Source organism: Accipiter gentilis, chromosome 6 (assembly GCF_929443795.1).
Source record: "Accipiter gentilis chromosome 6, bAccGen1.1, whole genome shotgun sequence".
In the NCBI taxonomy this organism is placed as follows: Eukaryota; Metazoa; Chordata; class Aves; order Accipitriformes; family Accipitridae; genus Astur; species Astur gentilis.
The window spans coordinates 6,030,127-6,042,807 of NC_064885.1; the positions used below are offsets into that span (position 1 = coordinate 6,030,127).

Sequence of the window (12,681 nt, forward strand, 5' to 3'; positions counted from 1 at the left end):
AAAAGCTAGATAGTTTCTGTACGGAGCTAGATACCAGTCCTAGGTTCCTATTTCACAGGGCAAATCCTCCCCCACTGTCACCCTGACCTGCCACCATGACATGAACATGGCTAAGCATCTTTTCCACAGGCTGGGTTTGCAGCTCCTCACCACTATAAGTACAAACAGGAAAGCTCTGCAGAGGAAAGACTGATGGCATCACGTTCTGGTGTTACAGAAAATCAGCGCAAGTAGGCAGTGGAAGTCAAAAGCCTGCCCCAAGCTCCAGTAGGTCCCACAGCCTCTCACTATTATAATGTGATCAGGGAAAGGGGAGAAAAATTCTGTAGCTGCGACCACTGAAGCTCACAAACCCCCAACCAGCAGAACTCAGGAATGGCAAGGCCCTGCCACTCCCCATAAGAGGAGCAGAAGAGATTAATTGGAATCTAACTGGAAGCAACTGTTCTGCCAGAATAGTTACAAGGTGGGAAAAAGGCAGTATTCTTGCACGCAAGAGTGACAAGGCCTGAGCTGCCTTCAGGCTGACTATTCCTCTCCAGCCCACAGTGGATTGCACAGTACCAAAAGCAATGTGCAGACATTCATCTCAACAATAGCTGCACCAAGGTTTACCTTCTTTTCCCTCTCTTCCTCACGCCAGGCGTTCCTTCTCTTTGTGAAATGCGGCAGTCGGAGGAAGTCTGTAACCTCACCCTCTCCATTAACAAGGGCGCAAAACACGGGATGGTCCCTGCAAAACAGAGATCGCTCAGACATGGGGGACTGCTGAAGCTGTACATGGATCCAGAGGCAATTCCTTTCCTCCTACCTGGCTGAGGAAAATGCAATGCCTAGCACCCGAATCCCCTTCCCTTGGTTCTCATCCATGAAATCATCGTCTTCCTCCACTTGCTGATCAGGACGGTATGAAGCTACTTTTAACCAGTTGTACAGTTTCCGGCTGCAAGCCTGGTAGAACAGAGAAGGGCGGAGAGGAGTGAGAAAATCCACTGCAAGTGCTTTGGCATAGTCTTTCTCCAGAGGGAAGGTCATGCTCAAGGCAGCAAGACAGTATATTCTGCCAGGACTGGGACGAGCTCTCCAGTACCATGGAGCCCATCTTCCCTCCCACTGAGATACCTGCTTTTCTTTTCATCCTTGGGAAAGAAAAAGACTCAAACCCCTGCCTGCCGCCTCCTCCTTCCCAAGAGCCTGTGTACGGCCTGTCAGCAGCTATCCCCAGCATGCTGCAGGACTGTTAGCATTTGTAACCCAGCTCTGACTCAAACCCACCTGTCCCCCATCTTACCTTGAGGACGTACTCCTTGGCCTCCACCAACAGCTTGTTCTTCAACTCTTTAGCCATCTGCACGTAGAGGAACTGGTTGAGGGACCGCTCAATGGCCATCGTACGCTGCCGATTCCACTCTTGCACCTGGTGGCTGAACTCATCCCGATAATAGAACTGTTTGATTTCCTCAAAGTATGTCTGGTCGCTACCATAACTGCAAGAAATGAGAGGAGGAGATACAGAATGGCTCCAAACACCAGCATTGACATCATCACTGGCAGATTCCTGCACAGGGATGCAATAGCAGCACCTCAGACTCAGGGAGCTGCCTGGAAAAATTAGTCAAGAGCCAATCCTCCCATCAAACACTCCTTTAGCTGCAAAAGTGACGTTGCTAGACAGATTGCAGCTGAATGCCATGCTGGCAGCACAGACAGGCCTGATCGGTGCAACACGGTGCAGTCCACAGCCACTCCAGCATATCCATATTGCACAGTGTGGCTACTCAGACGTGCAGGGAATGAACCAAGGACCACACAGTGAGGGTGGCTGGGAAACAAGCATCATCTTTCACAAAAATCCTAAAGGCTTCAGAGTTTGCCTTCAAATTAATAAGACAGATGTCTGCTAAAGTTTTCACTAAGATGAAGAAAAAAAGCAAGACCCCGAGAGGCTGCTTGACTTAAGGTGCAGGGACTTAAGGCCTTGACTTCCAGGAGCAGTTTGGGTTACAGAGGAGCTCTAACAGCACGGCAGCACTGGATGAACAAACTCTGCCAAGGCACGGCCAGTGAGGACTCACCCCTCCACTCCTTTCATGTCAATGCTGATATCTATAGTGAGCAGTGCTTCGTCCTCTGCCAGGCTCATTTTCAGGAACTGGTCATCTCGCAGCTCCTTCACAGGCTTATTCTTCAAGTATTTAAAGGAATAGGCATAGTGGGCTTCATCAATGTCCTGGGAGAGAGGAGAGACAGTCGCCATGCATGCAGGGCATTCATGAAGAAAGACCCTTCTGTATACCGAGGCAGACAATGGTTTTTATTCAATACCCTTCTCACCCCTATGCCTGCCAGTCTGCATTTCCTTCCCCAGCAGGACACAGCAGAATTCGTTCCCAGTCCCAGAGAAACAGAGACTGTTCCAATAATGGAAGGCAACATCTCAACAGCAAGAATCAGGTCTGATGAAACGCTGAGACTAAAAATGCAGCACGCTGCTGAGCTGGCCTCTGTAACAGCCCAGCTCACATGCTGCTCTGAGATTTATTCAGAGTTGCCACTGACATGGGACAAGTTTTCAGATGCAAAAATGAACATTTGTGTGTTATTTAGAGCCTTCCCTGAATTGACCCACAGAGTCAGAGCTCCCTTCCTTACCTTCTTCCCCTTTTTGGTTGGTGAAATGTTGATTTTAGCTCTTTCTTGGAAAGTCTGTCTCAGGACCTGCCTGACCAAAGGCTCCCTGGCTATCTGCAAAGCCACCATGTACCGGGCTCCTTCCAGCACAGCTTCAGGGCTTGGGAACTGACTAAAAGCAAAAAGGCAACATGAAGGCTTAGGACTTGAGAATGCCCCCAGACGCCCTCCCTTGTGTCACAGCTGCAGGACCTCCACAAAGATCCCCACACACTGACCTACACACATAATCCTTGGCCAGCTCCAGGGGCTCTGCAGGAAACTGCTCTGTCTCATGACGCTGGTAACTGTCTCGGAGATTCTCTCCAAACTGCTCAGGTGTCAGACCAAACTTCTTAGCCAGGCCATCTGATTAAAAAAAAAAACAAACAAAAAACAAAACCAAACCACAAAAATGATGAAGACAAGGGTATTGTAGCTTATAATGAGCAAAACTATCAGTCCTTCTTCTACAGGTGTAAGCCACAGCACCCAGAAGAGCATGCAGGCTAGGCCACTGCAAGCTCAGCATGACAGAACACAGCCCTTACCCAGCCCAGCTGTTTGACAGATGGTGTACATATCCCGACGGGAAGCCTGCTTCAGCTCAGGCCCTTTCTGCTCATCGTCTTCTGCATCCTCCCCTTCACCTATGGGAAGGATATGTTTAGCAAGGCCTCTTTAGAGGCATCCAGACAACTGCAGTATGTCAGAAGCACAGCAAAGGGATTAAACACAACCTATGTTGTGCAACAGAGTCCCTAAATTCCACAACCACACCTCAAAGGTCACAGTACCCTTAAAATTATTCAGGGTAGACAAACACCCTGAAAACACTGTCTTCTCTTCAGTTGCTGGGTTGCACATTAAAACACACATCGAGGTGGTTAATCCTTGCTTTGGCCTCTGCCATGAGGTGTGGTATTCAGTACATTGGAAAGCAGCACCTTGTGTGGCAGACTTTAAAAATTTTCAGAGATGCCTGGAAGACCTGGGACTAACTTGAGATAGAGTGAACAGCAGAGATGCTCTGTGCAAACACATGGGCTTTTCAAGAAACTTTCTTACTATTCTTTTGAACCAGGATTTTCAAACAGTCCACAATTAGGAGACTATCAAATCTGGGGACAAACCTTCCTCCTCTTCACCATCCTCTCGGATACGCTTTTGCTTCTTTCGAGCAGCCTTGGCAGCATTCTGCATCTTGGGGATGTCTCGCCCATAGTACAGCAGGAAGTGATTATACACGTCCTTCAGCTCGTCCATGGACTGCACGTCCTTCAGCCTACGGCATGCAAAGCCAGCATGTTACACCCTGCTTGCAGCAGAGCCATGGTCAGAGTGCTTAAGGAACCTGCCCTGGTACAGGTCAGGCAGAAGGAGCACTTGGGCTCATCTTCCAAAAGAGTTTTAAATATTTCTCATTACTGGTTTTGTGGGGAGGCTAAAGTCAATGCATTGCCGTGGCCAGAAAGCCTGTGCTGTTTGGGCAAGTTAACGCACATTTTAAGTCATTTTGGAACAAATATAAGAAAGTCATGGAACCATACCTCTCCATGTCAGTAGTATCCAGGGCCCTTATTCCATCAGCCAAGGGCTTGTCTGGGTCAGCAGAGATTTGTTCGTACTGATAGGCCTGCATCTTCTCAAACAAGCGTGTCAGGTTCTGCTTGCGGATCTTCAGCTGGGTCCACTAAAACGAGAACAAAAGAATTCCAGTGAAACGCACCATCGCGGTGTCACATCTGTCTCCTCCCTTCCTAAACAGGGGCTCCCAGGATCTTGGGATATTTGTCAAAAATAATCATCAAAATTGTCATCCGCAGCCAAGCCCAGATGTGACACACATGGCAGGTCTCATCTCAGAGATGGATTATATTAACAGAAAAAAAATAAACCAAGGTTTGGATCTACCTGATAGTAGAGAAGGAACCTGCAATCCTTCCAGGAGAGGTCACTAGACAAAAGAAACTTGGTGAAGGGGAAGGACTGTTTTGAATCTTCTTTTGTCAGATAACCCTTTACCACCACATGATAGCAAACACGCAAAAAAAGGTGGGTAAAAAAAGCACACAAGGTCTCCATGGCCAAAACAAAATCTGCTGAAAGTATCAGGCTAGGTGGAAAGACATGTTAAATGTTGATGGGATAACAAGCAGTGAAAACACCCCTCACCTTCTCATCCCACTGCCAGACCCTCCACAGGTCATTGATGTGCAGCTCTGGCTCCACATACTCCTTTCTGTAGAAAGCGATGAATGGGACCTGGGTCAGAAATGAGACTCATCACCACCATGCAGGAGACCAGGCTGTTGCTGGCAGCCAGGAGTCCAGATAATGCTGAAGTTGCGTGTGGGAGAACAAGCTAATGAGGCAGCAGTGTGGGAGATGTACCAAGCCATGCCCCCAGCTCTTAAGACCGTTCCACAAAAGAATACGCCACATAAACCAAAAAGCTTCTGCAACATCAGACAACACCTCAGAGAATAGGCTGAATGGACCAAGAAAGTCTCAAGAGACTCTGAAGTTCCTCCACCTCGTTTAGTATCAATTTGTTCAGGATCAGGGAAAGATGACGATAGCACCAAATAGGCCTTAAAAACCTGCATTGCCACAGCTCACATAAGATGAGCTGCACTTTCCAATGAAGCACCATTTTGTCAAAGGAGAGGCAACCAGGTATGGCATCTCAGTCCCTTCTAGTTTGCTGCCTTAAATGCTTCCAGCAGCCCCTCTGGTGATCTTGTCTCGATAAGGAGACAGGAACTCAGACCTTATTTTGACAATGAAGCCAAGTCGCAAATTACCTCAAAATGTTGATTTCTCATGAAGTTCAGGGCTTCTTTAATCTTCTGGATAGTGCTGGGCCCCTTGCGGCTGAAGCTGCTGCTGGCTTGTCCACGGTCGAGGTAGTCAGAACTTTCCTAAAAGGAGAAACACACACAACACAGATCATATTCCCTAACTGACCTCCTAAAAGACCGGCCCAGGCTAAGGCTGGAAAACGGTGGTCCCTTTTTAGCTGGCAATGCAGGCTTAGCTGCATGCTGTGATTTTAGAGACCACAGAGAAGTATCCTAGCCCTGACTGGCTTAAAGGAAAACAGAGAAGCAGCATCTGGCCAAAGTAACTGAAGGTTAAAAGCAGATCCTGGCTAATACTAGTTTAGCCCTAAGTGCACAGTGGCTCAGAAATCTTTCAATCATTCTTGACGATTATTCTTGCAACTTCTCTGCATTCCTTTTTGTACTGTTTTATGGATGCGAAAGCAAAGACATGTGCATGTTAAATGACTTGCTCAAAACCAGAAAGAAAGGTATATTGGGCACCACATTCCTCTGAGCAGACTCCTGGAACAACGTCTCCAGGCTGGAAATCTGCAGCACCTTCAAGTCCTCTTAGGAGATAAGTCCCAGACATAGTCCTTTACCTGCAAGGAGATGGTGGGTGTTGCAAATGCATTCCTGTAAATCCAGTCAGCTTCTTCCTCCAGCTCATCATCTTCAGCGTTCTTCACCGGAATGGATCGCAACTGTGAAAAGACAGCAGGATGAGTAGAGGCATGTGCGACACCAGGGCTTGTGCTACCATGTCTTCAAGAAGCCTGGAAATTATTGTATTGAGCTGCAGGTTGCTTATGGGGTGTCAGCACCTTCCACACCACAGGGCTTTGCTGAGGATAGCACTTCAATGTCTGCATCTTCTGAGCACACAGGAAACGTGCATCAGCTTTACACTAGGTAGAAGCAGTTAACAATTCTATCAGAGGCTTGTGGAAAGGCCTGCAATGGTGCAAAATCTTCCGTGATGATCAAGTCGGGGTACCCCCACTTCCTACCAGACTCCCAAACGCTCTGTAGCTACATGCTTTGTTCCAATCTATCTGTGCCTGTTCTAGTCTTGTTATCACTTTTCTTGCTGCAGCCATAGAATAGCAGCACATAAAGCAGCTCCAAACCCTCTCTGGGCATTTAGTCCCAGCCAATTCTCTTTCACAAGGCCTGCTCTAATCATCACTGACATCCGTGAAGATGACAAAATGTCTGAACAGGCCACATATGGCCAGAAGACATTACACACAGCTTTCCCTTGTGCTGTGCATGCTAGCATGGGAAAAAAGGTCCTTCTGAAAAGCTGGCAGCTTCAGATGTCCCATTTTATAAAGGAGAGTAACAAGCCTCTGCACAGAATTACATTAACATACGCTTAAGGGAGATCGAAGAACATGGACTGTTCAGGGAAAACCTGATTACAGGGCAAAATTAGGACAAAAATATGAGATACTGCAATGATTCCTAGCAGCACAAACAGATCACCACATTGAGAGCAGTATAAGTCTCAATCGCTTGGTTAAAGTGTGTTACAGAAACACCTTGTACAGAACAGTTACACGTTGGCTGGCACATCGGTAGGCTAGAAAACCGTAGCAAACCTTCTCCAGCACTGCAGCTTCACTCTTGCTATCCAGAGATACAACTGATGCGATTACTAACAGCATCCAGCATAAAGGACATCTCAGCAGAGCGCAAGCCCTGCACCATCCCCAAGAGTGCAACACTGGCACCCAGTGGGCAAAGAGAAAGTATGACCAGTGCTAAAACCAGGCTTGCACAGCTATAACAGTTCACAATGTCACTGACAGGTTTGAATGCAGAGTTTTAGCCTATACATTTGACAGGTGGGATCTTCAAAGAGGGAAAAAGAGATGCCAAAATCCAGCCAGCAGCAAGGTGAAAAAGCTGGCCTGCAGGTCCCAGGCCTGCTGTACTCGGTGGGAGCTGAAATGCTTTCTGCCTGTACACCTGCCCCTCCTCCCTCACCTGGAACCTCTCGGGCATGTCTGTCATGCGGATCTCGTTGTCCTGGTCCGTTAGATGACTGCTCTCCAGCTCACTGGGCTCATACATCTCAAAGATGCTACGCCGACTGACGCGCTTCTTGGCAGTCTTTTTGGGTCGTACACGGGTCTCCCCTTCGGCTTCTTCATCCTCATACTCATATTCCTCCTCCATCTCCTCATCATACTCGTTGTACTTCTCAAACTCATCATAGTCGAAGTCCACACCAAAGATTTCCTGGGCTTCCTGCAAAGCGCTGGAAGGCAAAAACTATTGTTCAGCCCCATGGTGCAATTCATAGAACATCCTTCTAGCCACACAGAGGTGGCCAGAGTACCTAAGTCTAAGCTTTAGTTTTGCACCTAGGCTAAAAAAAATCATGGATAGGTACACAACTCTGTGCTTTACGTGCAAATACTTCTCTTAAGGGACTGGTTTTGGTATCCCTGTAAAAAATCCAGGGGAGAAAGGACAGAGTCAGACATTTAAGAAATCACAGACTAAAAGCCCCATGTTTAAATTTACCAGGTTGCTTTGGGGAAAGAGACCAGTGGTATCCAACCACAAGCTGAATCACTCTGCAGTTGCAAGAATCAAGCTAAGCACTGTTTTCAAAGCTCCAGGCCAATTTCCAATCAATACTTACGCATCTGTGTATCCAGGGAGCTTCTTTCGCCATTTTGGCTTCTTCAGAGGTTGTCCATCATCATCCACGATGAAGTCATCAATGTCTGGATATTGAGAAACAATTTAGTGGTCAGGACACTTGGATATTCAACTGGTACCTCTGACAAAGCTCAGCTCAGCCAGTGCAACTATGAGCCTCCACCACAGACTTAGGCTGCTGCTGGCTGTCAGTCTGCCCAGCTACCCACAGCATCTCCTACATCAACCTCAGACATTCCAGGAGCCTGAACCACAATAACAAGCTAGAATGAACTTCCAGACACAGGCAAAGCCATCTGGCAACTATCTGCAGCCCAGTGCACGGAAAATACAGTCAGAAAAGGCCTTGTTGCTTTGGACAATAGACAGAATTCTTCAAACCCTTTCAGTATGGTACTAGCAGTGGTGATAGGTTGATGCTGAAGAGAAGTAAGGCAGGCATGCACTGTGCTGCGAGGTACTAAACAGCACCTTGACTTCCTTCCTTTGAAGCATTTCCATTTTCGAGGCAGCTTAGAGGAGAGGTTCAACACCTCAGCACATGTAATGTGCTTCTGGACATAGTGCTTTAGAAGACAAACTAAATCTGCCACCCAGAAACGTTTAATTCTAAAGATTGTACTAATCAGACCAGCAAGGGCTTGACCACAACAGGGCTACAGCCTTTAGTTACTTACAGCTCAGAAAAAGTCTTCACTTGGTTCCTGTGCTTTAATCCTAGGACAAACTTTGGATGTAACTGACCATCCATACTCACCAGATTCATCTTCCTCCTCCTCCTCTTCCTCTTCTGGTGGAGCAACAGGAGCTTCAACAGCTTCCCCTCCCTCCTCGCCTTCACCATCCTGAAAGATTTCTTCAGCAATGGCTTCCTTCTCATGTTCTTCTTTTCCATAGTCTTCCTCTTCGTCATCCTCATCATCCGACATTTTTCGCACACGCCTGAATTTTTGCTGCAAGTGAAATGGCTTGTTAGTGCACATAATTCCTGGCACAGACATTGAAAGCTCAGTGTGGTCTCTGTCAGGCCTGAACTGCACTTCTTCTACAGGCACCTGAGCAGGAGCAGGATGGAGCCTAGCACAGCACAGGCACACAGGGGAGAAGAGCCACCCCCTCAGGAGCCATACTGCAGGTGCTCATTGGGCACAGTGTGTATACACTATAACTGTCTGCTGAGGACTGCACTGTGTCCAGGCCTGTGTCACTTGCATGTTGTCACCACCAATGTTAACCTGGCTTGATACCTCTCTAGCAAGCGTTACGGAAGGAGCTTTAGAGCTCATAGGAGCTTTAGAGCTTGTGCTGACTTCGAGGTTAGTACCACGCAGGAGAAAGTTATTGGAAGATAGGCTCCTCTGAGACTGTCTTGCAGAGTGGGAAGGGAGGAGTACAGCAAACTTTAGGAATCAGAAGAAAGTGTTTTGCAAACCCTAGGAAGCCAGTTCCTAGTTGCCTGGGCAGGGAGAGATCCTGCTTCCTTCAAGCACTCAGTTCTCCCTTTCCAAGAGGGCAGGAGCAGATGGGAGGCACCACTCGCTCGCTCCAGGCAAGAGCCCACCCTCCTTCGTGTCAAGACACCACACCATTAACAGCAGCATGGGAACACAACTCACTCTTTTGACTTTAACGCCCAAGTTCTCTTCAATCAGGTCAAAATCATCATCTTCCAGGCGGTCATCAAAAGCTAAGAGAAGAAAGTAGAGACAAGTTACACTCTCCCTTTACTAACCTGGGAATAGAACAACCACTGAGAAGGGTACAACTTACCCAGCCAATGCAGACACCCAGGGCAGAGCGAGAGCTCTGCTCTCCAGCAGGGCACTGAGAGCATTACGCTGTGGCCTGCTATGAACATTCATCACAAAACTTACTGCGCTTTCTCTTTTTGTGGCCAACATCGTCCTCAGAGTCTCCAGAGTCACTAGCTTCTTCCTCCTCTTCCTCCTCCTCATCATCGTCATCGTTAATGAATCCTTTCAGGTTCCCCTGCTCATCTTGATCATCGAGATTCTCCTCCTCCTCTTCCTCATCTGAGGTGGAGAGCAGCAAGTGCTAGACATTTACTCATTGATTATCTGCTGAGACTCCTTCTCGGCTCTGTACAAACAGCATCTTCCTTCACACTATCCACACAGAGAGTTTTAACTGAACACTTTTACTGACACAGAACCCAGCAAGCTGCTCGTGCCAGAACCCCACTTCTTGTCTTGTGGTCTCATGCTCTCTCTGCAGAGGGAACAGGTGGAGTGACCACACTGGGAGAATTCCTCTGCTTTTACTGTTTACTATCAATTTGTGTGACTGCAAGTCCCACGGGGGTGAAGTAGTGTATTTTCTATTGCCGAATATAAAAACCACCTAAGCACTCTGAGGAAGGGAAGCACTTAAACAGCTGAGATTATCAACTACAGATGGCCATGCTATTATAGCACAGTTATTACTCCATCTGCAGAGCCATGGGATGTAAAACAGAGCAGCAAGGCACATAGGCAATTTAGCAAACTCCGAACAGACAGGCAGACTCACCATCCTCATCTTCTTCTACGAACTTCTTGGTTACTCTGGGCACAACCTCCCCATCCTGGTTGTACTCTTCCTCAGACTCCTCCGCTTCACTTTCTACAAAGTCAGACATGGCTGCAGCGTCTCACACGCGGCTCCACAGGAACTGGAGAAAGAGGAGACATCTATCACATCACAAGCACTTCCCCCTGCTGGGTTTTGGAGATAAGACAGCTAAGGCAAGAGGGTTTCAAATTATATATCAAGGCCCTGAATTACCCATGTCCACCTTGCCTGGACATCCCTGTCATCAGAGATTAGGCAAGCGAAGCCAGCAGCCAAGTGCCGCTAGCTCCTGTCAACCCGTGTCTCAGCAAGCAGGACAGGATCTGCCACAGCAGCATTTGTTACGCAGCCGAGCTCCTGACTGCGGCTGAAACGGCGCATGCAGCCAAAGCCCTTCATCCTGTCCATACCCTCCCATGAGGCCAGGAAAGCAACCCCACGCTGCCACCAACACTGCACAGTGTTAGGCACACAGTCCAACCAATTAGGATCTTAATATGATTAATCCTCACTCAGTTAATGAAGCCAGGGTGATTCTGAAAAGGCCCTTGACTGAGTTGCAATTGCAGGCTGTTAGCAAGACTCTGAGGAGCCCCACGGAGCAAACAGGAGAGAGCCCTGGGGAGTGCTGCAGGGTCAGGGCTGGGGGCTGCTGGCTGCCCAGCTCCACTGCCCCACACAGCCAGAGTCATGGCCGAGCCTCTGTCCAGAGATTAGGAAATAATAAGAGACTAAGAAACGGTACTTTCTATATCCAGAACCTTTTGTTTGATTTTTTTCCCCCCAACTGGGGTTTCTGGAAGCAGTATAAATCAAGCCTGGCACAAAGAAAAGTGTGTCCCCATAAAGACACAGCTCAAGTTCTGTCTCTCTGAGCCTTCCACTTCTTGTGGTTACAAAACTTGCTGTTGTTTTTAAAATTTTCAAAGGATTTTTTTTTTTTTGGTTCCTTTTTACATACACCAAAACAACAAAAGCTTACAGAAGTCAGCTATAGGAAAAAACAAACCAATTCCTCAAATGGCTGTGAAGATGAAAACGCCAGTCCAGGAAGAAGTACCAGCCTTTGGGAAGGCACAAAAAGCAGCTCACAGGGGGTGTCAGATCTAAAGCCAAAACCTCCATGTTAAATTACATCTGATGTAATTTAATACACACACACACAAAAAAAAAAAAAAAAAGGGGAGAAAAAGATGAGAAAATAATTCCATATGCCAGGGAACGATACCTAAACAAACACGCTTCAAAATGTTCCCATAATTATTTCCCCACTGCAAACAAAACAGCTGAAGGAAGGAAATCAGTCCCATACAGGACAACCTGATCGAGGCTTTGCCATGACGCTTCTTGTGTGCAGGACTTCTTGTTCTGCCCTGAGATCCATACATCTGGTGCACAAACACAACAACTTAGAGAAAACCAGAGACTTATTTCTCCCTTAAAGAAGAAAAACCAAACGAAACACGCGAGGCCGATCTTGGATAACCTTTTAAGTCTTAAAATACTAATAGTTCCAAACAAATGTGTCGGCCGTACCTCATTAAAGAAAACCCACAACAAAGACAAGGGCAAGACCTCTGCCAGATTTCATACACAAGCAGATAGCAGCTCATACTCCTTGGCTGCAGATTACATGGCTGTGACCAACATCTATCTACGACGCTCCAGACAGGCAGAAATCGCAGTGGGCCAAGGCTACTGCTCTGCACCTGGACAGGACACGGCTGCTCTGGCTTGGTGTGTGGGCACAGGGCGATCTCCATCCTTGAGAGGACACTGTAGGAGTCACACGCATGTATTTAAGCTTCCCTCTCAGAAATAACACTTCAGAGGGCGGTACAGATGCTAGTTAAATATGTGTTCCTGAAACAAATGCCACTGATGAATTGTGTAACTACATACAGCAGAGGAACAGGAATTATTATGTTTACCAGCC

At 47.4% G+C, this 12,681-nt stretch overlaps 1 protein-coding gene across 2 annotated transcripts in view; it reads right to left on the reverse strand.

Annotated features, from left to right (window-relative positions):
• Positions 1-12,681, reverse strand: part of SUPT6H (SPT6 homolog, histone chaperone and transcription elongation factor) — a 30,605-nt gene that overhangs the window by 13,154 nt on the left and 4,770 nt on the right. For both annotated transcript variants that reach the window (XM_049802290.1, XM_049802291.1), the window contains exons 2-19: positions 10,704-10,845; positions 10,049-10,207; positions 9,791-9,861; positions 8,932-9,127; positions 8,155-8,239; positions 7,491-7,764; positions 6,101-6,202; positions 5,478-5,594; positions 4,846-4,935; positions 4,221-4,363; positions 3,804-3,955; positions 3,222-3,320; positions 2,910-3,039; positions 2,653-2,803; positions 2,076-2,230; positions 1,292-1,487; positions 812-951; positions 616-733 (exon numbers count right to left, since the gene is read on the reverse strand). In XM_049802290.1, the coding sequence (XP_049658247.1) occupies positions 616-733; positions 812-951; positions 1,292-1,487; positions 2,076-2,230; positions 2,653-2,803; positions 2,910-3,039; positions 3,222-3,320; positions 3,804-3,955; positions 4,221-4,363; positions 4,846-4,935; positions 5,478-5,594; positions 6,101-6,202; positions 7,491-7,764; positions 8,155-8,239; positions 8,932-9,127; positions 9,791-9,861; positions 10,049-10,207; positions 10,704-10,812 (2,487 nt within the window). In that variant the 5' untranslated portion in view covers positions 10,813-10,845. The remainder of the gene's footprint in view (positions 1-615; positions 734-811; positions 952-1,291; positions 1,488-2,075; positions 2,231-2,652; positions 2,804-2,909; positions 3,040-3,221; positions 3,321-3,803; positions 3,956-4,220; positions 4,364-4,845; positions 4,936-5,477; positions 5,595-6,100; positions 6,203-7,490; positions 7,765-8,154; positions 8,240-8,931; positions 9,128-9,790; positions 9,862-10,048; positions 10,208-10,703; positions 10,846-12,681) is intronic.